The sequence below is a fragment of the Xiphias gladius genome, chromosome 9 (assembly GCF_016859285.1).
Source record: "Xiphias gladius isolate SHS-SW01 ecotype Sanya breed wild chromosome 9, ASM1685928v1, whole genome shotgun sequence".
NCBI classification, from domain to species: Eukaryota; Metazoa; Chordata; class Actinopteri; order Istiophoriformes; family Xiphiidae; genus Xiphias; species Xiphias gladius.
In genome coordinates, this window is record NC_053408.1 from 18352469 (window position 1) to 18380313 (window position 27845).

The following is a 27845-nucleotide window of genomic DNA, read 5'->3' on the forward strand; positions in this document are numbered from 1 at the left end:
CAACACCACCATAATTCATAGTGTGTTTGCAGGACGAAGGGAGGGGGTGTTAGCAGAGGGAAATGTGAGTGTGAGCTGGGCTTAATGGTGAGGGAAGACTAAATGTTTAACTTGCACGATGACACTCTGGATGAGGGGAGAATCTTCTGGCAATGACAGAAAAAAGATGAGAAGAATCCAACCATTTAATGCAATGATGGGAGAATATTGATTTCTACAATGCCCCTGTGGTGAACTTGCACAGAGCACTTTTTTATCCTCGGTAGAATACGATTTTCTGTGCAAGATGACAGGCGCGCTCGCGTCACAAAAGCAGGCGCTACTCTGGATTCTTTGTGTGCTTTTGATCGCTGCAGCTGGAGGTGAGAAAATTAATTTCATATTGAATTAAGACTAAAAATGAAAATGCACTATTTGCTTTGTGTTGTTTGGAGAGTACGAAGTCAGCAGGACATCTGAGCTCGGACACATGAAAATTTAAATTTCCACTCTCCAGTTTCACTATTCAGCAGTCATCCTGGGAGGCACTGCTGAAGTTAGCACAACTTTTTCATTTTTAATTAGACTGTATTATTTTATACATTTTCTCTGAATTTAATTTAACTTCTCCTTTTATTTCAGGTAGAGGTGGCACTTTTACATCATTGTAATGTTTAAGAGCAGGTGTAGGGTTATACTTATGTTTGCACCAGGTATTGCATAATAAAGTTAAAAGAAAAAAATTGATTTACTTGTCTTTTTTTTCCAATATGCTCCAAACCATTTAATCTGTCATATGTGAATATATGTGAATATAGTATATATACTTTATTCTATCACCCTTTTCCACTCTACTTTAGTAATACAATTTTGGCAAATCTGGCAAATAATCAAATTTATTGTATTAACTTCCTGTATGATTTAAAATGCAATGTAAAATTTAAATGACCTTTGAGATATTGTGCCAGAAAAAAAATTACTTCCTCAGAATGCAATTTGTTGTTACGGTTTCTAATTTTTCAAGAGTTAAGGGGACGTGTGTATTGTATCATTTGCACTAAGATGTTCACCTCAACTTTCCTGTTTGAAGCAACAGGTGATTATCAGTCACAGGAATTATAAGACATTAATTACATCCTCTTAAAAGTAAACATTACACATGAAATTTGAATGTTTGCAATCAAAGAAAAACTTGCAAAAAGAAAGTCGACTTTGAAAAACAGCTGGTATCAATTCTTGTTCAGCTCATGTATCGTCTGTTGTATAGTCAGTTGTACTCATGTCTCTTATGAGCTCCACCTGTTCAATTACTACAAACTGACAGTGAATGCAGCTGAAAAAACAAGTGGAATATCTGAATGGAACCTGCTAAAATGCACACCTCACAAGACAGCCCTTTGGTTTCTTTACACATATTTATGGCTGATATGATTATTGATCTGATGAGCAACTTGTTTTGAGAAATGACTCCTCTTGCATGCTGTGATTATTGCCCTCCAGAGGACATTGCTTGTCCAAAAGGTGGTCAAATCGACTTGTCCAGCTTGCGATGCTACTGGGTCTCTGAGATGACATCGTCGTGGTCTGAGGCACAGGATTCATGCAGAAAGACTCCAGGAGGGGATCTAGCATCTGCTGAAAGCCTGAAGCTGCAAAACTTCATCCACTATTCCTTTCCAATGTGAGTCCTATGAACACTGTCCGTCTGCTTATACATAATTTTTTATGCCTCCCAGTTTTCCATCTTTTAAGAGCAGATACTTTGTGGTCTCTGTTTTTGTTAAGGAAAACCACTGTGTGGGTATGGCTGAAGGGATCAGAGGGATATCTGTCCGAGCAGGCTGAGGTTGTGGAGCCCGTAAGTCCTGCATGGTGGGCTGGAGTCAGTGAGAGGGGGTGTACTCAGATGGCCTTGGGGATACTGGGACAGTGGAGGAGAGCACAATGTGCTGGACGATACTTCTACCTGTGTGAAAAAGAAGTCACTGGTAAGACTTTTGTTTCACTGGAGAATGATAGGGCCACACATTAACATAAAACGTCCTTCAGTAATTCTGTAAAATGTTGACAAAAGTTGCTCATAGAGGATGACACTAACAGTTTTGGTTTATGCTCTTGTATGGTTATAAAATAGCAGAAATGTTTGAATGGTTGATTTTGGTTTATCCCCCTTCATGCAGAGGCTTTACCATCTATGGACAGTTACCTGACTGGATTAGTTCTCATGACCGGCATCTATGCTCAAACCCAGTTAAATCCCCTTCTCAGCATCCCAGACACTGGACAACGCACAGTGGAGGTCAGCAAAATTTTAGTCTAAAACACTGATTCACGACCTAAGGGGTTGAATGATGAGTCTGAATGGATGTGTGATGGTTAACCAGAATGGAGAGAAGAAGAGAAGGCATTTCTGGAACAGCTCACAGACATAATGAACCTCTATTGAGGGGTTACAGGTTAGCACTGATTTGTTATAAAGGGTCAGAAGCTAAACTGATTGGAAATCAGTGGGCTAAAATAGTGATTTCCAACCATGGGTACTTGTACTGCAGTTGCCAGGGTTTGTGTGGTAAGACTGTGGAGTAGATCAACAAATATTAATAAAGTGTAATTGATATTATCATTTTTTTAAAATCTGCAGATTGAGTCAGCTGTAACACCTGAACACTAGCCAACATGTTGCGATTGAGAGTGCATGGAAAATAGCAAGGAAGCAGTAAAAGGCAATGGATAAATAGTTAAATTAGCAAGCTACTGTAAAGTAATGGATAAATGGTTAAAACAGATCACAAAATATATTGGATAACAATTGAAATAGTTAGCTTGGTATTGGATAAATAGCCAAAAGTATTGAATAAATAATTAAAATTCCTAGTTAGAAGTAACTTATAAATGGTTGAAAGAGATAAGCTAATAAAACAGTTGAAATAGTTGACTTGGCATTGATTAAATAGTTGTCCAGCATACCATCATCCCATCCTGGTGAACAGGCTACCATCCTCAGCATCCAATAACCAGCATCCAATCACCAGCATCCCATGGTGGTCACCAGTAATTCATACTGTTGGTTTATATTCTGGTGCTCCTTTGACACCCACAGGCGCAGCTTTTCCCAGGCTTGTGGTTCAGTCATGCAGGTCAGTTGGTAACAGTGGAGCTGGTGGTCCAGCCAAGCCCACTGTTATCTCTGGCCCGTGTTCAGATCCTCCGACCCTACTGTGACCCCAACCACCACCTGGTACCTCCAGGTAGAGTACATCAGTTATCACGAATGTTTTCTGAAAGATGTACTGTATTCTAAAGTGTACTGTTGAGTACTATAGGTAATAATCTACTCTTTGCTCATCAGGTTGCAGCTCTCTCCTTAATCCATTTAGCTGCTGCTCAGCAGTACCACTGTGCAACACTACAGGGGGCTGCAGCATGGGGCAGTACTGGTGCCACCTGCTGGAGGCCTGTGTGCCCACCACCAGTCCATGCAGCCCCTACGACTCTGCAGCAGGGGGCCGCGGCTTTGCTTTACCTCCCAGATACTCCGCAATACCACCCTTCTACCACCTGGTGGCAGACCTGCCTCTGAGAATAAACCCTAGCTCTGAACTGAAAACTATGAGCGTGAGTTGACCTTTGTTGCATGTTATCACCCTTTCCTACAGTCATTCTGAATTACACAATGTCTGAGTACAAGTAAAATAAAATAATACTTCAACATTGTCACACGTATTTCTGTAACAGCTGCGTCTTCCAGATCCAGCAATCATGGTGTACCCTGACGATATTTTGGCTATACAGCACACTCGCGACTCTGGAACCTTCCTACATTGCCTCAACAATGAAGCCTCGCTAAACTCCTCCTGGCGCCAGAGTTACCTGTCTCTTAGAGGGGCAAAATGGGGGGGCTGGTGGCAGGGAGGCCTTCCTACACTGTCCCAAGGAGGCCAGTGGGTGGATGGGGTGGTGTGTGATCTGAGGGTGCTGTACATGGACACTCTTCACAGAAGCACAGAGCTCGATGATATCTTTGACTTAACCCACACAGAGGCAACCAAAGCTCCTGATATTAGGCCCCTGACTACAGGTCCTCCTCCTCTGAGATCTAAATTTAGGCCTCATGTCATCCACCCACTGCCGGATGAAAAGAATCAAATTCATGTTGAAATCAACGTTCCAACAATCATTGTAGTAAAGGTCCTGTCTGGACAGAAAGCCAGTAGCTCATGGTCAGCCCCAGTACTCCAAACTGGGGTCCCCTTTCTTCCATCTTGCCCCGAAGAGGTGGTTCCATCTTGGCCTGGCTGTAAGAAACAGTCCCTTGAAGACTGGTTCTCCTCTGTGACTCTCCTGTTTCCCTTAGTGGGGGTTCAGACTTTGAACATCAGTGTGATGGACGCAGTAAGCTCTCAGAGTCTGCAGAATGTGAGTGTGAAAGTTTTTGGCTACGAGGCAGTGACAGGGCTTAGTGTTGAGCCACACGGATGTCTGAGGATGATAGTAGACATGACACAGGTGAGAATGCAAAAATGAATTTACAACACTTGTATTTTGCATATTTTACCAATTTTTTAAGTAGCCATGCAGTGTGGCTCAAGAGATGGCAATGTCAGTTGGTCGATCAATCACTTTTGTCAAGAAATGAAATATCATGAAATATCTCAGCAAATATTGGATAGATTGACATTTTAGTTTTGAAGAAACATTCATAGTCCCTAGGGAACCTATTGCCACCTCTTGCCAACAGCCGGTCAAATTTATCACTTATCATGTAAAATATATCCACTTCTTCTTGCTGGTTTGCCACAAAATGTAGTATAGACATTCATGATTCCAGATTATGTATCCTAAAGACTTTGGTGATTCTACGACTTACTCTAGTGACATCAAGAGGTTGAAATTTGAAGTTTTCAGTGAAATTCCTTGATAACAACTGGAATTACAGTGCAGTCCAGAATTCTCTAAATCTACCAAAGTCTACCAAATCTTACAGACATATAGTAGGGGTCCAAAAGTCTGAGACCACTTTCCCACATGGTTTCCCAATTGGGAAAGTGGTCTCAGAAATTTGGACCCCACTGTATGTCTGTAAGATTTGATATAGATATTCATGCTCCACACAGGTTCATTTGTAATAACTTTGGTGATCGCCTTACTTTTCATGTAGTGCCATCATCTAGTCAAAATTTCAGTTTGTATAAATCTTTGGTTAATGATCAAATACGTGCAAAACTGGCATTCCCATCAGCTTCAGCTGCATCCTAGCATGCTAAACTTAGATGGTGAATATGGTAAACATTACCTCGTAAACACCAGCATGTTACACTGTCATTGTGAGCATGTTAGCATGCTGTGGTTTGGTTTTAGCTGAAAGCACTAGTAGTACTTACAGCTTCAGAGCTGCTAGTGTGGATGTAGAGTAGTATTGTTGACTTTTTGTCAAAGGAGAGTTGGTATGAAAAACATAAATTTTGCAAAAAAGCACCCTAGTTTCATGACATATTCTGTCACAGTGGTACCTTTTTAATGTTTTTATATTGTAGTCATTTACAGCCAAAGTGGAGGGTGGTTCCTCAGTAAAATTCACATGGGTTATTGACAACCTGGAGAAATTTGCCTATGAAGGAGAATCTTACAGTGTAGTGTTCAAGAAATCTGCTGAGTATAAGCTCAGGGTAAGACACTTTATTTTCTTTATGATGTTAAATTTGTTCAGCTACTTCCTTTTGATATGTGACTGAAGTTAAATTTTGGGATCTTATAAAAAGATCAAAAAGGCAAAAAGAAAAAAAGTAATCTGTAAACTCTACGATAGGTAACAGCATCCAACCCTGTGAGCACCCAGAGCCAGCAGCTCTTCCTAACTGCTGATGAAATGACCCCACTGGCTGAGCCAGAGTTCCTGTTTGTCAGGGAGGTCGTAGCTGTGAATGCTACACACCTCTACACCCTCAGGGTCAAAGTGGACATCTCCCTGCCAGTCACCTTCAGGTATGGCAGTTAATTTTTCATAAATAACCCTCAGAAATCCACAGAGAAAATATTCAGGATGGCATACAGTATACCCTTATTTACAACAAAGAATTCCACCTTAAAGATACTAGCAAAGTATTTTTATGTCTGGTAAATCTAAACTTCCATGTGGTATATGTCATGCAGGTGGGATTTTGGGGGCGGCACTAGAAAGGTGAACCACACCCAGTCTGCTCCATGTCAGACTATGGAAGGGCTTGTGGAGAGAGGAGAGAAGCAAGTGTATGTCCAGGACTCAGTAAACTATACCTTTTCCATTCCAGGTAAACACACACACAAACGTTTAGAGCTGCACAAATCAGTATTTTTATATTAACAGCAGATCATGTACTTCATGTATTGTGAAAGGTGCTGCCCAATGATGAAACTGCAGAAAGTTAAAACCCAACTCTGCAGTTTCCCACAGCTCTATTTTAGCATCTTTCAGCTCATTATTTTGGCTTTAGAGCCTGCAACTTTACTGTTTGGTTTGCTCTCACTGAATTCATTAACCATGTTTGTAGCAACAGTAGGTGGATAGACCCACAGTATGCTACCTGCACAGCACTACACAGTTGAAAGAAAAGTAAGCCACTAGTTGGTAAGCATAGTGAAGCACTTTGCTGGTAAAGAGCTGGATATTTCCCACAGGAGACCAAAACAAAACTAAAAGGATAGTGAAATTTGAACCGACATTCATCAGGTGGACGTTAACACAACTCTAAATGAATGCTAATATTGGTGTGTATCTGCTGGATTTGGCAGCTGCTTGCTAACAAGTGTGCCATATGTCAGTGTTGTGTTTACAGTTTATTTCTGCTACCCCAGGTGGCCAAAAAGTCAGTTAATCAGGTTTTATCATGCTTTAAAGATACAACCAATTTTGCAAATTAACTTTTAGCAAAAATTAGGATTTCTGGTTAAAGTGTCTCTTTGCTGCTGTTTTTTTTTATATCCCCTTTAAATTCATTTCAGATTTTTAAAAGCCATTTTATGTAGGCTCTGAAAATTCCTTACTTTGTTGACATCCGGTGGTAGCTTCAAGAATAACACTGTGGTAGACTCTTACTAATCAGTACGTCAAAGTAAAATTCATTTTACTCTGTTGTTCATTGCAGATCACTACACACTTCATGTCCAAGTCTCTAACCAATATGACAATACTGGCGCATCCATGAAGATTAACGCCCGCCCTGAGTTAAGTCACATCCACATTTCCTCTTCCCCCCCAGTGCCCCTTGTTAAACATACACTTCTTCTTGAAGCTTCTGCAGAGCCCTCCACTCATGCTGTCTTCTACAAATGGGACTTTGGCGATGGCTCCCAAACTTTCCAAGGCATCCAGTCTAAAGTGCGTCACACTTTTGGTTCTGCTGGGCTTTATAATGTTACAGTGTGTGCCAACAACACTGTTACTACCCTGACCACCTGGCTCATCTTGGAAGTTATGGAGAAAATCTCTGGATTAACCATTAGCTACAGTGAACCAAGTGAAGTAAGCTCTGCTACAGATTTCAGAGCTAAAGTTGCCACTGGTACAAGTCTCATCTGGGATTTTGACTTTGGCGATGGGTCCCTGCAGAGAAACCTTACAGATGGTTCCAGCTCCCACATCTATAAGTCTCCAGGGAATTACACAGTAGTTGTAACTGTCTCCAATTCTGTCAGCAAAGCCCATCAGTCTATCAGGGTAGAGGTCTACAGTTTGGCTGTTAGTGGAGTTCTCCCTACAGAATGTGTCATAAATGGAAAAGACATACATCTTACAGCTCTGGTGACTGGCAAAATATCCATCCTGATTTTCCATTGGCAATTTGGAGACGGATCACCTTTGACTGTAGTGACAGGACAGTCCAAAGTTACACATTCATTTCCAAGCCAAGGGATTTTTCATGTCAGCCTGACTGTTTTTAGTTCTGTTACATCTGTATCATTTAATACTAGTATCTGTGTTGAATTGCCAATAACCAACATGGCAGTGCAGTCATCACAGGATGTTGTGGCAGTAGGAGAAGAGGTATGCTTTAGGGTGTTAGTCGCCCCCGAACAGATGACAGGTTACCAATTTAAGTGGTTTAGCAACTCCTCTAGTCTCAGTGCCAAGACAAAAAACTCTCAGAAGTGTTTTTTCTTTAAAGATGAAGGTGTTGAAGAGGTATCAGTAATGGCAAGTAATAAAGTCAGCAACAAAACATCCAAAGTTAGCATCACCATTCAAAAACCTGTGAGCAAGCTATCTGTGGCACATGATAGTCAAAGTGACACACTGAAAATCAATACGTTAGTATCATTTTGGGTTACTAGTTGCACTGGGGGCAATGTGTCAGTGCTGTGGGACTTTGGAGATGGCTCTCCAATGGAGCAGACGCAAAATGCTTCACATGTCTTTACCTCGACAGGTTATTTCACAGTCACTGCCATAGCATTTAACAAGGTGAGCAGAGACTCTGCAACCCTCAAAGTGAATGTTTTACTTCCTGTTGCAGACCTTTCACTTCATACCAATGAGCCTTATGCTATTGTAGAAGAGGAAACTCTTATCACAGCAGTTAGTAGTGCAATCAGTAGCACCAACTACTACTGGACTGTGGACGGTATAACTACAACCAAACAGGGAACCTATCAGTTTCGATTTGCTTTCCCCAAAGCAGGAGTGTATCAAGTGAGGGTTATAGCTCAGAACTTGGTGAGTAGAAGGGAGGCAGCTATTTTAATTGAGGTCTTTGAAAGAATAGAGGGTCTTCAGATTGAGTGTCACTACCTGACAAACATGAAATACGTACCAACTCAAGAGGAACTGCTGTTTATTGCTTCAATCACCAGAGGCTCCAATGTCACGTATCACTGGCTTGCTGCACAGAGTGGAATAAACCAAGAAATCACTGGCGATGGCGAGCTTTTTCATCTGTTGGTCGAAACCCCTGGCAGGATCTCAGTTCAGCTAAGAGCCTCAAACAAGTTGGGTCAGGCCACCAGCATTGTTTCTGTAGTAGCAGTAGAGCGTGTAGCAAATGTACACATTAGAACACAATCAAACATTTTGGCATTGGAGAAATTGGTGAATATTTCTGTATCCATGGCTACCGGGTCAGACGAGGAGTACCTTTGGTATGTGAACTCTGATCCATTACCCCTGCAGTCACATGCACCCTTTCTTCTCCACACTTTTACGAGTTTGGGCCATTGTCTTGTCAAAGTTTGTGTTCAGAATGTCCTCAGCCAATGTAATGACACCAAACAGTTCATAGTCCAGGAGGAAGTCCAAGAGGTGGACTTTGAAATTGAAGGAAAGACACATCCATTTTATATCAACACAAGTGCTGCCATTCCCTTCCGTGGGCTTATTCGTAAGGGTAGTGATTTGCACTGGGACTGGAAAGTTAGAAGTGCCAAAACCAACCTTTATAATGTTACTAATCGGACATTTATCTACACTTTTACACATGCCGACATCTACCATTTGTCTTTGAATGTTTCCAATGGGATAAATTGGCAGATGGTTTCACACAGGGTCACTGTCCAGGATGGAATCGAAGATCTTCTGCTGAACATTAGCAAGTCTTCCCTCTGCAATGAAGAAGAAGTTACTTTTATTCCAACAATCTCCAAAGGAAGCAATGTAAGCTTTGTTATAACATTTAGAAATAAAGACTGGATTCATAGTCAGAGCATTCTCGAAGGGCAATGCAGAACATCAAGCCTTTTGGCAGGGAGACATCTAGTTACAGTGAAAGCTTGGAACCTGGTGAGTAGTGCCGAGGTTTCCTCCAGCGTAATGGTTACTGAGCGCATTCAAGGTTTGCGACTTGTAAACTGTTGTTCTGCTGTTCTAGAAGCTCTGAAAGGAATTAATTTCAAGGCAGAAGTTCAAAGTGGGTTTTCAATTAACTATACCTGGATATTTCACTTGGTGGGGTCAAAGCCTACATGGCTCATGGGCCAGGAAGTGATGTTTACTCCACCAGAGAGTGGTTCACTGTCTGTTAGCGTGGTAGCCAGCAATGGAGTGTGCTCCCAGATGCTGAATGAAACCGTTTCAGTGGAGTGGCCTGTTAAGGAGATCAAGCTTGTGTGTCATTCAGAGAGAATATTTGTTGGACACACTGTAAGGTTTTCTGCAACAGTTAATGGAGGGAGCAACTTCAGATATCTCTGGGACTTTGGAGATTCCACTGAAGCATTGGTGACAGACTTGAGTGCAGTCAATCATACTTATTATGTTGCTGGGAAATACAGTGTTATAGCCAAAGTTCTCAACAGTGTCAGCCACGTGTCCACGCAGCTTGACGTGGAAGTTGAGGAGCTCCAGTGTTCCAGCCCTCAAGCTTCACTAGTCCAGAGCCAGTCTACTATCTATAGGTCTAGACTGAGTTTCTTTGAAGCTAGTGTGGACAATAACTGCTCTACTTACAAGACCATCTACCAATGGGAGATATTCAGAGGGTCTGATTGTACCAATGGGAATGTAAATTTCTCCATGAACAAAGTCATTCTTAGAAGTCAAGTGGATGCAGCTTCACCTTTTCTCCTACTCCCAAAGCATACTCTCAGTGCGGGACAGTATTGCCTTGTATTCACTGTTTCACTCCAAGGAACTCCTGTATTTGTCCAACGAACAACTAACATCAGAGTAGTCCATTCCCCGCTGGTAGCCGTCATCAAGGGAGGCTCGCACAAACTGTGGCCCAGCCTCAGTGACCTCATCCTGGATGGATCTGAGTCTCAAGACCCTGATGTGGAGCCAGGAGTGGAGGATACCCTGGAGTATCACTGGACCATCATGAGAGCAGTAATGGCCTTTTGATCTTAAAGCAACCTTAGAGTATTGAAAGTAATATTATTTGTTATTCTTGTGTGTTGGATAAAGAAGTGTATAAAAAATGAAAACTAATTTTGAAAGCAATAGGGTGTAGCATCAATTCTTAGATGCACCCTTTTCACACTACTAACACTTGTGTGTCTTGTATTCGCAGAACTCCACAGAGTCTCATTTTGTAAAGCAGCCCAATGGGAGCAACAGCAGTAGAATGACTGTACTCAGTACTCAGCTGCATCCAGGCACACGCTACATTTTCACCCTTACTGTACACAAAGCAGGGAGGAACCCTGCATCTGTCAACCAGACAGTGAGTATTAAATATAATTCTACCCCATTCCTATGCACACCTTTATCACCTAGCAAATGATTTTTACTGTGTTGTTTTGTACTTGCACTTCAGTATAGGAAGGTTGTATGAAGTTTTAGTGAATATCTCTTATAAATTAATAGTTTTGGACACTTTGGCAATTATGGAAGAACTTGCCTTAGAAGCAAAAACCTATTCAGCCAAATAAGGACCAACATTTTGCTTCACAGGGTGATTTTAAAAATGTGATTTACTCCCACTATGATACGGTCCTGCATCATCATCACCCACTGATGTGTATCTCTTATCTTTAGGTAACTGTGTGTGAAGCTCCTGTGCTTCCTGTGACTTTGGAATGTGTGTCCTGTTCTACCCTGTCCTCCAGTCACCACATCGGTAGTACCACCGCCATCATCCTTGCTGGACAATGTGCAAAATGTGATGACCAGACTCAGGTAACTTTTCTGAAACAAGCTTACACTCACACAGGAAGTAATTTTCATTTAAATTCAATTTCATCAGTTATTTATGTAAAAAATTCTGTTGAAAAAAGGTCTCATGAGGAAAATACAATTGTTGAAAGTAAATGCAAAAATCATAGCAGTAGTAGAGGTAGTACACTTGGAAAGAAGATGCTTACTTTAATGCCTTTTTGGGAAGTTATATTAAATGGGATGAGAAAAAGCACTGTGCTCCCTCTGCTGCCATTATTCTTTTTTTTTTTTTTTAATTTTGGTGTTTATCTGCTCAGAGAATGTTATTAGAGATTTTAATGTATATTCAGTCTTATTAATGCTTAATTAGTTAGATGAATTAACAATATAATGGCTTGTTATCTACAAGCCAAGAAATATACAAATACACACAAATAATAAAAATTTTTGTATTACTATGTTTCTTGCATGTGTCTTCTCACAGTATAAATGGAGTGTTGAAGGCCAAACTGGCATAACTCTTGACCTTGATGACGTCGATACCTCTACAGGGAGAAATTCACCTAACTTGGTGGTACGTTCAGGTGTCCTCCAGCCAGGAATGAGTTATACCTTCACTCTTAACGTATCCAAGCCTGGCAGAGGTCAATGGGGCAGCGCCAGCCAGACTATACTACCTAAAAATCCACCACACGGAGGCCTGTGTGATCTGAGTCCAGAGTCAGACTTACGTCTACTTGAGACAGTGGTCACCTTTAACTGCTCAGGTAACTCTGCGGTACAAGTTGGCCACACAGTTTAGCTTGTATCAGTATCTTTTTTTTTTCTTTAACTACTTTCTTTTTTATTCTTCCTTTTTGCCGTGTTTTGATGCATTTTACAATTCTTTATTTGACAAGCTGCTGGAGTAAATGCTTTTTTAACAGTTTTGCCTCTTCAATTGATTTGTCAGTTTACCAGTGGTCAAATATAGTTAATGGTGTATAGCTGTATTTGACTGTGTCTTCTGTGTGTTTTATTTTGGCAGGGTGGCAAGATGAGGAAAGCGAGGCTTCTCAGCTGATCTATACATTCCAGGTGGCACCATGCCAGCCCATTAGCACTATTTGCCCCACTCTCACTCTGTACAGGTGAATACTGGCCTCGATTTAAAACTATTAGTTCACAAACAAAGTGTGATCATACCGTAAATGTTTATAACTGCACCAAGAAGTAAGGTTTTAATTTGCTTCCTGTCAAAATTAAGCTTTTTATCATGTAAAGGCTTTGTCTCAATTTATTTTCCTAGGGGTACTCGTTCAACATTTGGCAGCCTGGTACCAATGGGACGTTCTGGGCAAGAAAAATACATGTCAGTTATCACAGTCACTTTATTGGTCGAGGACCATCTGGGCTCAAAGGTCATTGCTTTGAACAGGTAAATTTGAGGCAGCTGGCACATAGTAACCAGTAATCATTTCTTTTTGTTATGTGTTGAACCAGCCACTTTATTTCATCAAAGGTTAGAAAATCATTTGAGGGCAATACACTTCATGCCCAATGTATTTGTCAAGTTTTTGTCAACTCTCTATTCTGGATTCCTTTACTATCTAGAACACTGACAATTAAAAATCCTGCAAGGGATGAAGTTGCCAGTCAGTGGCTCAGAAACAAGAGCCAGACGGAGCTGTGGGCTTTAGTCCAACATGGTAACCCTCAGGAGATCATCCCTTATTCCATCGCCCTTACCAGCCAGCTCAATCAGGTAGTGTGTCAGTGTCATATTTTCATATTCCAGTGCATGAAATGACACTTAAATTTGATAATAATTGTCCAGCTTTTCTCCACCTCAGGATAACAGGATAACTAAGGATTGTAAGCATCGTGGATGTGAGATTTTCGCTTGTTAAAAATATTGAATAATGAGTTTCACCCCTGACAGCAGATGGAGTCTGAACGGACTGCTAGGGAGCTCATGGAAAGGAGGGAGATCAGGGAAAATGTGTCCCAAGCCCTGGCATCTCTCCCCATGTCCTCCTTGCTGGATGTTGATCAGATCAGCTCAGCATTGGCACAGTCCACTGTAAGTGAGCACTGCCCTGTTTTTCTCCTCACATTTCTCATCTTGGTGATATTAGTAATATTACAGAATACCTCAGTAATGCTTCAGAGAGTGAGCCAGAGAATCTCAAATACTGAATGAATAGTTTGATATTTTGCGTATTTGTTTTCTGGTGGAGATTTAGATGATCTGTTAAAAATAATGTACAGCCAGCAGCCAGTAAGCTTAGCTTAGGACGAAGATGAGAAACAGAGGTAAACAGCTAGCCTGGCTCTGTCCAAATGTAACAAAATCCACCTACCAGCGCCTCTAAAGCTTATTAATTAACATGTTTTACATGTTTTACTTCCTTTGTTGTTAAATACTGTACAAAAGCAGAGTTTAAAAATTACGCATTTTACAGTAGGATATATGTTGGACTATTTCTTGACAAGGCACAGTAACTTCCTGGAGTCTCCACTGGTTACCTGGCACTAGATAGTCCAGTATACTGTATTTCCCCTTGTAAAATGGCGAGTTGTTGTTTCTACTTCTGCGTAGACCCTGATGCAAAAAAAAAGGGCCCTGATGCAAACCTTCTGATCATCGTGCCTGCTGCTCTGTATGAATGAATGAACAGTAATACAGTGATTGCACGGAGGTAGTCTGTTATTCAGTAATAAGACACAACAAAATACGGTTACCCGGGTGTAACTGCAGTCCAATAAATAAGGCGAAGTAAAAGTAAATGAAAGAATGTAAACATAAATACTGTTGGAAATATAAAGCACAATACTGCTTGATTATATACATTGCATGCAGCTAGCATTGCGGAGGTGATATCAACGAGTTAAATCCTACTCTTACTATAAATCGAAACTTATACAAAAGGTACCTATGGAAGGATTACTGTTAATGCCTTGCTTTAACTATAAATCAAACTTTAACCAGCTGCTTCTCTGTTAAGATTATTCTCATATTGAAGCTCACAATCATCCATGCAAACATACACACATTAAGAGACCAAGACCAGAACTTAATAGCTTTGTTTGCCCCATTTTCAAGTAATTCACAGTTTCAGCTTTACTTGTGTTGATTTTTTTTTCTTTTATTTTTTATTGCAGGCAGTTCCTAGTGAGTTGGTTTGCATAGGCTGCCAGGAGAAGGTTTTGGAAGCTGTGGGGAAGATGATCCATGTGATGGAGGAACAGATGAGTCCTGGTGTTTTATCAGCTCTTGAAACAGGAAGAAACATCCTTAATGTCATAGGTGCTCGTAAACCACCTCCTCCTGCTAAAATGGTAAAATGCTGACTAGGGCCTGACATTACAGAATAACTGAATATTCTGTTCTCCGTGTTTCCAGGTAGCACCTTGGCTGCTGTGTCTGAATCAGCCAGTGCTTCCAGTTCTCACCCAGCCTACTCAAGCACTCCGCAGCCAGCCTCTACTATCGCCCTGTCAGCACTGGCCCACACAGGAGCCCTAATGCGCTCTCTGATGCATTCACGTGTTCATGGCGAGGAACCCCTTTTGCTCTCTACCCCTTATGTCAATACAGTCGGTTTCCAAGGAGACCCCTCTGACCTCCTCTGCACTCACCAGACAAACCATTCCAGCCAAGACCAGATCATCCCTTCTCAGTCATCATCAACTGACAGATCAAAGAACTCTCACCTCTGTCAGTTTCATATCCCCACCTCGCTTACTGCCCACCTGAAGAGTCAGAGGTCTGAGGTGGTGCAGGTGCTGTTCGGTATGGATGGAGCACTCGAGTCCAACCTTATGCTGAGTGCAGCTGACCCTCCAATTTCGACCTCCCTGGTTGCAATGGAGCTCTCAACTCCTCAAGGTCAGCCCATACCCATCAAGGATCTGGACCCTGAACAGGCTATACGGGTCACCCTGCCCCACAAACACCTTGTGGGACAGGGAGATGAGGGTGGAGATGGGAGAGTAGTTGAAAACAGGAATGGGACATGTCTTATTGTAACACTCCCCACTGAAGGACAGTTGAACTTCAAAGTAAAAGCTGTGGATGGACTGGATGAAAATGCAGGATTATACATCTCCTTCAACTTCAGCCTGGTTTCAGGTACAGTAAATTATTTTTCTTCAACTGGACCGAATCTTAGACTGTTGAATTTGGTAGAATACAAAAGACAAGTCGACCTTAATAAAATTCTTAATATGCATCTACATACAGTACCTGCTACTGAAATAGATACAAAACTTTATCTGTTTAAAGACCTCTGTATGATAATGTTTTTCAGTTTTGTTTTTTTGTTTTCAAACTGCACACATGGGGGCTTTAAAGCTGCACTAACCAATATTTTTCTATTGACAATGGATCAAAGACCTATGTGTAATGTGTAAGGGTGTCACTCATACTGACAAACTCACAGGGAATTATCACCCAACTCTGCAGTCCCTGTCAGAACTACAGAGCTTTTTAGTGTCTTTAAGATTATTGTTTTGGTTTTGCATCCTGCATCTTCACTGTTTTGGTTCAGTCTCACCATTCTCATCAACTTTGTTTAGTTAAACCCACTGTGCACTACAAGCCTGGTGCCAAACTGCAGATGGACAAAGTTAGCAACTAGCTGGTGGGTGAACATATTGGAAAATCTAGCAAAGATCCAGATATTTTCTGCAGGGGTTGGTGGAGACCAAGATAGAAAGGAAGAGTAAATATTGAGCTTACATTCATCAGGTGGTTCCAAATAAAAGATGACTCAAAACGAGTGCTAATGTTGCTCTGTCTGCTGGATATGTGAGGGAGCAGTTGCCAACGCATTCGCCAAAACAACTTTAAAAGGTGATAGTATGTTAGCTTGTGTTTACAACTTCTACCAAAAAATATCAAAGAACACTGCTTTCACTGCCATAAATATATCGCATATGTAAAGTTTAAATCCATTTTATGTAGGATTTTTATGTGAGTTTAGCATGTTTAACAATATTTTGATTGCATAAGGTTTTGTTTGTAGAAAAATAAGTCAATCACTGGGGTGGAAAAGTTCAATTTAAATTTGACACACGTGTGGCTTCAGATATTTATTCATCATTGTGAAATAAAAATAGACTAGTTTCCTCACTTTCTTTTTAAATAAATGTAATTGGAATAAAGTTTAAAAATAATTAGTCTGCTAATATTATTAGTGTGCTGCCCTATCTCAAATCAATCTCAAACACAGCAATGACCGCCAGAATATACATGAAAGTATAAATCTATTTTAATGAATGAACAGCAGTGAAAGCAGTGGAAGTTGTGGTTTACACATGACATTTCAGATGTCTAAGGTCATTTGTGGATTAGTAATGAGAGTGAACTATCTTTTAGGTCAATCATACAGCGCCTATATAATTATTAATTAAGCTTACTGTGAGTTTTTGCATGAATTATGAATTTTCAAGGCTGTTTTCAAACTGCATTATACATTTCTAGGAGCTACTCCGGTGAGTTTGGGACATGTCAAAATAGAAGTGAGCTCTACAGTGCCTGGGACTAATGCATCCCAGGATTCCTTTGAGAGAGAGTGGGCTCTCAGTCTTTCTGCTCCAACCACCTCCTCAGAGGAAACCGTCTTTCTGTCTCCACTGTGAGTCACCAGTCTTTTCTTCAAGTCGGTAATCTTTTTGATGAATAAAGAAATATGACTGCATTTTCTTCCAAAACAGGTTGCATGGATCAGACAAGCCTCTCTCTGTCGCCCTGACCTCAACGCTGCTTGATGGCGGTCCCGTCCATGTGTCAGTGTGTGTGTTCAGCTCTGTGTGCCAGTACTACAGCGTGAAGGAGAGGCGTTGGAGCAGTAGGGGTCTACAGCCACTGGAGGGCAGCACGCTCCGCATAGCTCAGTGTCTCACCCAGCATCTCACCATGTTTGGAGCCAGTTTGTTTGTTCATCCTGGGGCTGTTGTTCTGCTGCCTCCGGTATGTGAGAACATGAAACATTACACCAGCTGTTGGATATTTTGACAAATAAGTACATCTTATCCATTCAAAATGTAAAATTCAAAGTCAGGATTAGAAGGAGCATTGTCATCAACAGTGTTTTTCCTTCTCCCTCCATCTGTGTCTATCTCTCCAGTCAGGTGGTCCCATGCGTAACATGGTGGTGGGGATTGTGTGTGCGGTCCTGGTTCTGATTCACTTGCTAGTGGGGCTCATTGCCCATAAACTGGACCACTTGGACAGCTTGAGACTGAGCCAGGTCCCACTGTGTGGCCGACCGGGGTTATACCACTATAGAGTTCTGGTCAAGACTGGCTCGAGGCGAGGAGCAGGTCAGCCAAGGACAAGTAAACAGAGATGTAGAAATAAAAAGTAGAGACAAAAATATAAGTAATAAATGCATTTTGATGTTTATATAAATGAAAGATTTAACTGTATATGATGGAAATGATTTTAACGCTTTAGTGTGACCCATCAGGCACTACAGCGCATGTTGGCATCAGTCTGTATGGTGTGACCAAGAGCGGATCTCGCCATCTGCAGAGGGATGGAGCTTTTCAGCGTGGCAGCCTGGACCAGTTTCATCTGGAGACAGATGACAATCTGGGAGAAGTTTGGAAAATTCGCATCTGGCACGACAACACAGGTACATGGTAATGGCAAAAATACCCCTCTTTAAAAGTTGTTTGGTTTTTTTTTTCAAAAGACAATGAAAAGAACCACCTTATCTTGAAATATTCCCCTCTGACATCAAGAAAATATCAAGTATTTTAAGAAATTTCCAAATTGATTTACTTTGGAAACGTGAAAAATTTGCACCCTTTTTTAACTAAAATTATAAATTTTCAGACCCAGTACAAGACCAAATCACTTGAAAAATACTTTTTGTGAGGAAAAATCTGCACAAAGTGGTCTAAGCACGTATGTGTATTTACAAGCATAAATGCTGCCACATGCAGCTGTAGAGTAGGTGTAATCCCGCTTCTGATCGATAAAATTACCAGCAAATCCATTCACAGCCATATCATTGAGCAAAAGATCAAACCCACCTGCTCACTTGAAAACAGCTGTAGCTGAATGACTACGTGCGAGCATAACTGAATTTCATACTTGTAAACGTAGGTCTGGACCCATCCTGGTACATTCAGCATGTGGTGGTGTGGGACCCTCAGACAGACCACATGTTCTTCTTCGTGCTGGAGGACTGGCTCTCTGTGGAGAATCAAAAGAATGAGACTGTGGAGAGGGAAGTTCTGGCCTCGTGTAAGATTTTACTTACATATTGCAAAAAATATTAATTTCATCAAGTAATGGTGGGTACTCTTCAAGATGAACAAACAGGTTTTTCTTTCAGGTGAGATAATGCCATTTTGTTTTCAGTGGAAATCATCTTTTTCTTTCATTCAAAACAGCTGACTCTACATGGGAAACAAGCAAAATTATCTCTCTATATTGGGATTGTTTCATCTCTTTGTCTAGAATAATTAATTTATTAGATTGCAATTTTTTACCATATTTGCAGAGTTTAGAATTCCCTCCAGTCCCATACGATCAAGTACTGGCATCAAATTTGTACTAATGATGAAGGCTCGACCTGTCTGAGAGATCACTTTCCAACATTTTCCAACATTTTTCAATGTATCCAACGCAGGTCCAGAGGAGCTTACTCAGTTTGGACGGGTCCTCACCTCCCAGCTGAGGTTTGGGGTGACAGAACGCCACCTGTGGCTGTCACTGTGGGAACGTCCCCCTCACAGCCGTTTCACCAGGGGTCAGAGGGTTAACTGCAGTGCCATCATGCTGCACCTCTACCTGGCACTGGGGGCTCTGTGGTATGGGGCTGTGGGCTCCAAGGGGAACAGGTGAGATGTCTTATAGGCCTCAGTGTAAACCCCAAATCCTTCAGTGGCAGCAATTACTGATTTGACATATGTCAGATGATATTGTAACTGTCAAATTGTTATATAACATCAATATTTTATAGTTTTTTTGGCTCTTTCACATGGACATTAAACACTTTGGCAAGGGTTTACACAGTTCAATCAATGCATGGCATAAAATTTAAGATTTCTCAAATGTAAAATAGTCTCAGTAGATTCTGCTGAGTTGACAGGACGAAAATGATTTGTGTCCCTTCCACAAGTGGCCCAGTGTCAGCCCAGCTGCTGGTTAACGCTGAGACAGTCGCCGTTGGGGTGACTATTGCAGTACTGGTGTTTCCTCTCCAGTGTCTCCTCTGTTTCCTGTTTAGAAAAGCTCACAGTCAGGTAACGCAACAATTCTTCAAGTTGATTTATTTTCTTGACACATTTTACTGGTGAAAGAGTTTGATATGGCTTAGTCTGACACACTGATATATGAATTTTAGTATGTGCATAGAGTGGTAGGGTTTGTTCTTCTCTGTCCTTACTCGTGCCTTCACTGTGTTGCTGATTTGAGGTCATTACAGCAATGTGTTGGTCGTCTGCCCTTGCTTTGTTTGTCAAACAGTCTTATCTCAGTACGGAAACAATTCAAAGCGAGTGTGTCCCATTTATCTGAATTTACACTCAGGCAGCAGGTGTGTGTTTATGTATGGGTGTGTCCCAGGTAATCCTGGACATGTCAGTTCCTCCATCTCCTGTTTGTCACTCTGTGGAGATGGACGTTTACCTCGGCCAATCAGAGCTCTCCGGCCCTTCCTTCATGTCTCTGCCAGACTCCTCCAGCCCAGTCCGAGACAGTCCTTCATCTGTGAGAGCACACACACAAATATGTACAGACACATAGTTGTTATTCTGCTCCTGTCTCATTTATTTGATTCACATTCCGAGTGTTTTTTGTTGTTGTTGTTGTTGTTGTTTATTTAATTGCCTGTAGTTACTTGAGAGCAAGGCGTTAGACTCCAGTATCCTGGACTTCTGGGCTGCTTCTGGCTTGGCAGCCCAGACAGACAGAGCATGTCAAGACAAGGGTGTGGTGGCATGGCTATCCTGTGACAGCCTCCTCAATCTACCAGTAGACTTATGTCCCACCGAGATGACCACGGCCCGTGACCCCTGCAAAGCTTCACCTACTCTGGGCCCTACACGCCAGTTGAGGAGGAAAAAGGCCCTGATGCAGCTACACCTGGCCTCGGCCTCCTCCCCTTACACACCCACTGCTCCTGTCCCTTCACCTTGCAAATATCCCACTTCAAAAGAAATTTCTCTAAACTCTAATTACTCCCCTACTGCACCAGGCCAGGAGGTCCTCAACATGAATGCAAACCCGGTCCACATTCATAACCACAATCTGACAACATTTCTAACTCTGTCTGGTGAGAAACTGTTAAAATAGTGTCAAAAATTCAAATATTCATGACAAAAAACCAGGGTTTATTAGTCAGGTACATCTGAAAAGTCTCTAGTACCCAGCACAAGTATTGTATAGTTTCTTTAAAGCAAAAATCCAAAGGTTTCCAAACTTTTCTCAGAAGGTTGAAAGTTATTCAGGAAAATGTACTAGTCTGATTGTGTATTTATGTCTCTGTTGCCAGAGGAGAATCTTCTGATGTCTATAGCAGCAGCAGCAGAAGACACAAGAGATACAACCAACAGCAACTCAGACAGCGGCCGGGATTCCCCTAGAACCATGTCCTCATTTTCAGCCACGTAAGGATTACCTCTGTGTAACATGCAAATGCACTTTCGTGCAGTTCTGTGTTGTACAGAACATTCTGCATTACTGTGATTTTGTCCTTTTTTTTAGACAGAGCACCTCCTGCAGCACCTGGTCGGATCAAGATGAGGAGAAGTCCCTGTATGGAGCAGAGATCCACATGCCAGATCCTCAGTCCTGTTCACCCCTGTATGGGGCAGCACTCAACAAGTGTTCCTCTGTGCTGTCTGTTGACTCAGTGGCCAGCACTTTCCTGCCGAGCCCTTCTCCTGACTCCACACGCTCTTCCTCTACCACACGCATAGGTACCGGATCAGTGGTTCCCAGTCACTTCTTTTTAATTATATATACCCCTGCAGCCCTGTCAATGAACTCAAGTACAAATTCAGTTTTCTGTTTTATACTATTAGCTGTCTATTTCAACCATTTATCTATTTTTTTAGCTAATTATTTTTGCAATTTCCAATTTTTTACACATCTGGTGGTCTGGTGTTATATAGTGTTTGAGATATCTGTCGCTCAATTCCCCCACCCGAGGTGTTGCTCGAGGTCGGCCCAGCTGGCTGCTCCCTCCCTGGGCGCTGTGTGTGATATACCCCCTGGCGGCTGTGCTGCTGGGAACCTGCCTGGCTGTCGTTGGACTCTATGGCAGCTTCTTCTCCAGACCTGTAATCCTCATGTGGCTGGTATCATCTCTCTCTGCCTTCCTCACCTCCGCCCTACTGCTGGAGCCTCTCAAGGTGAGTTCAAACATGTCATCTAATTAACTCACTTCTCAGATCTTTGGTGGATTGTTCCTTTGGTTCGCATCTCCATCTGCCTTGCTCAGGTGTGTTTGCAGGCATTGATCTACACAGCACTGTGGAGGCCTGTGGATCCAGAAGTGGAGGACCAGCTGGCTCAGGAGACCATTGTGGTGAGGCCATTTGGACAGCATAGTGGAAAGGTTCGACCACTATGCGGCTACGGGCTGCTGCAGGCTAAAGAGGAGGCATGCAAAGTCCGGGCTCTGCGATCACTCATGAGGGTGAGAGTAAAGACTAATTTTAAAGTTTGGTGGCAATTATCTCCAGAAGCATCTAATTTTTTGATCATTTTAATCCATGTCTTTTCTGTAGCACTGTGTGTGCCAGCTGTTATTTCTGCTGCTGGTGCTGATGGTGAACTACCAGGATAGTGTAGAGCAGAGGCAAGGCAGGCTGCTGTACTCCGCTGTCAGAGGCCGTCTTCACAGAGCACCCTTGGGGGTACCCAACCTCACCTCCCTCAGAGAGTAAGGACAACAGTCAGCTTCATGCCGTCAAAACACTACACCATAACAAATGCAGCCTCACACTGGATGTTTTAGGGACAAAACCTTGAGTATAGGGCCCAGCTTGTTCCACTAGAATTATAGGATGACATGCTTTGACAAAGATGGTTTTTGTCAGATGTGCACGTCTTTCATTGTCCAACATCAGTGAAAGCAGTTGATGTGCAGATCTTGTCATTGGATTCAGAACTTTCACTCTGCATATCTCTTCAAAATGCTAAAATTGGCTCTCCATGATTTTCATCCACACAGTGGTGAACTTAACTCTGCATGTAATCAAACCCTTTCTAATGTTTAATGTAGAGAGAAAGAAACTACTTTACATCCAAAAAACATAATTTCAAGTGTAATGCTTATAATATACTATACATAACTCTTAACCACATTTACAATTATTTGATGTACTTGAAAAGTAGTCTAATTATGATACATTTTTTGATGATTATTTAATTTTCTGCTCATTTGAAAACAGTAATTTGGTATGCAGACAAAATGAGCAAATCCAGTACAGTGTAAATTTAAGGATATGGTTGGCGTTATCATATATCTTCATACTGTCCCCAGACAGATCTCATGCAATGACCAAAACCAACAATACTCTTAATCCATCTTTCTCAGCCCCAAGCCCTTTCATTCCTACTGATGTAAATCTTTAAAAGCTTTTAGAAAATGTTACCCAAACTGGAGTGAATTTGTTGAGGACTAATCTCAGCTGTGGATTCATACACATTTGGTGCACTAGTGAGAATTTAAAGCACACCATAATAATACACTACAGTGTCATATTAAATTACAGTGTCTGAATGCACTGCAATGAGGGAACAGGTCACCAGGTGCAGCAGTATGGCTCAATTATATGTTTTTAATAGTTTTTGGAAATATACAATCACAAACTCATGCTCATTCACTCTTCATCCAGCTGGTCAGATGCAGAGCAGTGGATCAACTACACCTTGGTGCCACACTTGCACCAAAACCCTTCACTGCGTCTTGTAGGGTTGCCACAGCTGCAGTACACGCACACACTGGGCCACGTGGCAGGCATCTTTCTGGGAAACAGCAGTATGATGACACATCAGCTACTTGCTGACCTGCACATGGCACACTGGAGCAAGAAGCTGTAAGTGAATTTGTTACAGCAACAGATTTGAGATATGCTGAGTGTGTATGCATGTAAACTTTAATTTTTCAGTTGTTCAGCTGTTGATTCCACTGAGAACAACCAAGTATTGAATCACTTTTTTGAAAGTAATGAAGCTTGTCACCCCATTAAAACTTGCCAGAAAACAAAACAATACAACATCTTGTCTTCTGAGAGCAAATGGAGCAATAACAGATGATAAAATATTATTTGCATAGTGTGATTTAATTTTCCCATGTAGAGTAACAAACTATTTTGCATTTTAAAACACCCTGCTTCTTCTGATGTCAGTTTTAGTTATGGTATTGAACATTTTTTTTTTGGTTTTTTTTGGCTGATCTTAACCTTTGATTGTAAGCCGAATGGGTTTTATATTGAATTCTATCCATTATCATACGCAATTAAAATTCTTAAAGTAAAACTGTTTAAAACTTTAAGTCCTTTATCGAACCCTGATTTTGATATGATTTTTTCTAACAGTGTGGTTTTCATCTCTTTCAGGTTTAAAACTCTTTCTGTTGATTTCACACACTACCACAGAGAGTCTGGTTTATTTGTGTGTGTGTCCATTCAAATACAGTGGGCTCAGACACAAAGAGCCACTCCCTTCCTCTCCATCCATCCACTCCTCATCCCTTCATCCTTCTCAGTACTGAACCTTCAGGTGGCACTTATGGTAACACTTACTTACTTACTTTCAAATAGAAAAAAATATCAATGAAGAGCAATACATATTCTTTAGCAAAGGATTCAAAAATCATTTCAATGATAAAATCCTTTGAATTTATACTGCAGGTACTTCTTCTCATCTCCTCTCTCCTCATTTTGTTCGGGGAGATGTGGTCCATGGTTACTGAGCGTGTCCAGTATCTGCATCAATTCGGACACTGGTTCCAGCTCCTCCTGGCCTTGTTGTCACTGGCGACAGCTATCCTGCAGTTCTGCTTCCTGTCTCTTGCCCTTTCATGTGTTTCCAAGGTGAATAACAAAAAAAGAAAACTTTCTGGATCCACTGACATTACCTACTATGTCATTGTAAACTGAGAGTGACAGTTAAAAAAAAAAAATACTATTAAGGAGAAATTGACTATTGTATGTTTTGCTTTGACCTTACAATAATCTGTACACACCACTTAGCTTCAGTTCCAGCCAGACAACTTCATCGACTTCTACAGTGCTGCCCTTCTGGCACAGAAGTCTTCTCAGTGCGCAGCTGTCCTGCTCACTCTGCTTGTTCTAAAGGTAAATGAGAGCCTTAGTTCATCATTATACAACAGCACTGGTCCACAGCTTCACCACTGTATTAAATGTCTCATCCTTTGCATTGCTGTGTGTTCCAGCTGCTAGGAACCTTAAGGTTTGTGCAGAGGTGGGTGGTGATAGGCAGAGTGCTGCAGAGAGCCTGGAGCGAGCTGTGGGCTCTGACCGTCCTACTGCTGCTGCTGCTTATGCTCTGCACTCACCTCGGAAACATGGTAAAAAAAAGGAAGCTCAACTTAATAGGATATTTATAAAGAAGACTTGTATTGGATATAGCTTTGTCTTTGTTTCAGCTCTTCTCCCATTCAGTGGAAGGCTTCCTGTCTGTACACAAGGCCAGTGTGTCAGTGCTGTCCATCCTGCGTGGCCGAATAGCTCTCCAGAGATTATGCAAAGTCCACGTAGTCCTGGGACCCCTCTATGGACTACTACTTATGGGGGGAGGTCTCTGGTTTTTGGCCAGACTCTGTGGAGCTATTCTTATTCGTACATACAGGTACATAATATTACCTGTAGTATGGCCGTGTGGATATGTGGGTAAAAATCCTAGGACTGCATTGTCAAAATGTTAAATATAACCAAAACTTCCAGTGTATGTCTGTTTCGGATATGACAAGTTCCTCATGTACTAAAATCTTTAAAATTGTATCTTATAAAATGTGTATAGGTGACATATTTTTATGACAGTGTAAACTAGAACATATTGATCATATTTCTGATAATATTTAAAAAAAAAAAACCCTCATCAGTTTTTATGTAGAACTTTTAAGGCATGCCCGAGTGCTTGTCAGCATTTCAGATGTCTCCGCAAGCAAGGAAGTGGGTCATAAAATCACAGATGGGCTACCCTGTTTTTTGCAATGTTTATGGATGTGGAGTGAATCACTTTAAGGCACATAGACTGTTTTAGCTAAATGGTGAGGTCAGCAAGCTAACATGCACTGATGATGTTAACATGTATATCGTTTATCATGTCCACCAGCTTAGTTTGGCATGTTAGCATGCTAACATTAGCATTGAACACAAACTACTGTGGAGGCTGGTGGGAATGGCATTAGTTCTGTGAGTTTTTGATCATAAACCAGCTGAACAAGGGTAAAAATTTGACCCTATGATAGTGCAAAATGGAAAAAGTTAAGGGATTTACACACTTATTACAATTTGTCCTGAGGGGTACATGTTTAATGACATTGTCTAAACCACAGTTCACAGTGATCCATTCAATTGTTGTTGAGATATTTCAATCAAAACCACAAATGTCAACCACATGGTGATGCTAGAGGAAAATTAGGGGATTACCATAAGGTTTCTCACAATCATTGGGCTACATCCTCTGGGAGCCACGAATGTCTATACAAAATCCATTTCACTAGATAAGTGAAAATTTTGACTTGCTGGTGGTATTAGATGAAATTTCAGGGTTTTGCTAAAGTCATTCGGGTTCATCCTCTGGGCAACATGGATTTTTGTACAAAATTTCATAGCAATCCATCAAATACTTGTTGAGATATTTCAGTCTAGACCCAAGTGTTGGACTGACCGACATACCCATCCCTAGAGTCACGTCACTAGCAGGACCAAAAAAAACCCATCAACTGTCTGCTATATGCTCTACAGATTTATGAGCAGGGTGTAGAACCGAAGCTGCTGATTGTTCTCAGATGTATGAATGTAATTTTGCCAATGAACATGCTGAATGGAAAGTGTGATAGCTACCAACGCTGAGTACCAAACAAGAAGGATTTAAGGGTAAATTTTGCATTAAGTAGGATTCATGCTAACTGTTGCTTTTTCCTAAAGGGCAGAGCAAGCTGATCTGTACCATCCAACCATTGAACCTCAGGACTATGAAATGGTGGAGTTTTTCATCAAGAGACTCAAGCTGTGGATGGGACTTACCAAGGCTAAAGAGGTAAGTACCACATTAGCTGTGGTGCATTTTGTTGGAAACACTTTAAAAATCTTCCATGGTCAATTCATGTTGCTGATTCCACACAATTGTTTTCCTTTCTAGTTCAGGCACAGGGTGAAGTTTGAAGGCATGGACATCCCTCCTTCCAGATCCTCCCAGGAATCCCGTCTTTCCACCCTTTCATCCACCCTTCCCTCCGACCATTCCCCTTCCCTTTCATCTTCATATTCATCACCCCGTCCCCTGTCCTCGGCTCTATCTGTGAGGTCTGAGGACTCATCAGTGTCCGAGCCTGGGTTTGACGTCTTACCCTACCTGGACCGCCTGGTCCCCTGTGTCAGTGTTCTGCTATCTCGTTTTGATCGGGTCAACCAGATAACCGAGGATGTTCACAACCTGGAAATGAAGCTAGAGGAGGCTCAGACCAAGAGAAGGAAGAGGTGGATCAGTAACAAGGAAAAAGTTGTGGAAAGATTTGGAGAGTCAACAACAAACCCAAAAGACCTGGAAAAAGGAATGGTAACAGGAGAGCTTAGAAACAGGAAGACAGGTCTTCTTCACCCCAAGCCACGAGTCTCCCTCCCATCCTCCTTTTCATTCAATCCCTCCTCACTTCACTCCTCTGCTGCATCAATCAGGATCTTTCCTCGTACACGAAGCTCCTACTCAGAGTCTGAATCAGTCTTGCCTCAGGTGTCTAGCAACAACCAGACTTTTGAAGCAGCCAAATCTGCATCTGGAATCTGTTGTTTTTATCCTGCAGGTTCTCCTAGGTTTGGACGGTTCCCCAGGAGAAGAGCTTGGCATTCGGGGAGCTCTCATTCAGCTGATGCAGCTCAGAGGGACTTTCAGTTCTCCGGAGGAGCTGTTCCATGTGGAAATGGAGGAAAAACTCTAGCATACATGAATGCCAGACCCATGAGCGAAGAGGGGTTAAGAAGGCGTATCAGTGATGGTGTCCCTGTGAAAAGGAAGGCTTGGATTTCTGAAGGACCAGAGACTGAGCAAGACTAATGATGTGTTTAAACTGGGAACAAACTTAGTAGAGGTTGTAAATAGATG

General features: G+C 41.7%; 1 protein-coding gene across 1 annotated transcript; it reads left to right on the plus strand.

Annotated features, from left to right (window-relative positions):
• Window positions 1-286: 286 nt before the first annotated feature.
• Window positions 287-27797, plus strand: pkd1b (polycystic kidney disease 1b). Its single transcript, XM_040135967.1, has 41 exons — window positions 287-362; window positions 1480-1660; window positions 1765-1967; window positions 2160-2278; window positions 3080-3227; window positions 3329-3594; window positions 3715-4485; window positions 5514-5645; window positions 5816-5961; window positions 6130-6266; window positions 7101-10771; window positions 11423-11563; window positions 12027-12309; window positions 12570-12672; window positions 12831-12959; window positions 13136-13286; window positions 13467-13604; window positions 14687-14831; window positions 14928-15656; window positions 17010-17163; window positions 17333-17498; window positions 17656-17851; window positions 17998-18165; window positions 18642-18782; window positions 19171-19381; window positions 19663-19786; window positions 20109-20252; window positions 20379-20817; window positions 21037-21151; window positions 21249-21463; window positions 21696-21898; window positions 21988-22185; window positions 22277-22431; window positions 23390-23590; window positions 24113-24287; window positions 24407-24589; window positions 24749-24869; window positions 24952-25086; window positions 25181-25367; window positions 26672-26783; window positions 26886-27797. The coding sequence occupies exons 1-41, from the start codon at window positions 287-289 to the stop codon at window positions 27795-27797; spliced, it is 12324 nt and encodes a 4107-aa protein (XP_039991901.1).
• Window positions 27798-27845: the final 48 nt, after the last annotated feature.

Bases quoted from the DNA above. Each gene is read 5' to 3' on its own strand.
- pkd1b (XM_040135967.1), top strand. From the start codon at position 287: ATGACAGGCGCGCTCGCGTCACAAAAGCAGGCGCTACTCTGGATTCTT. The intron at 2,279-3,079 runs GTCAGCAAAATT...TGACACCCACAG, and splicing joins CTGGACAACGCACAGTGGAG to GCGCAGCTTTTCCCAGGCTT. The intron at 21,464-21,695 runs GTACCGGATCAG...CCCCCACCCGAG, and splicing joins TTCCTCTACCACACGCATAG to GTGTTGCTCGAGGTCGGCCC.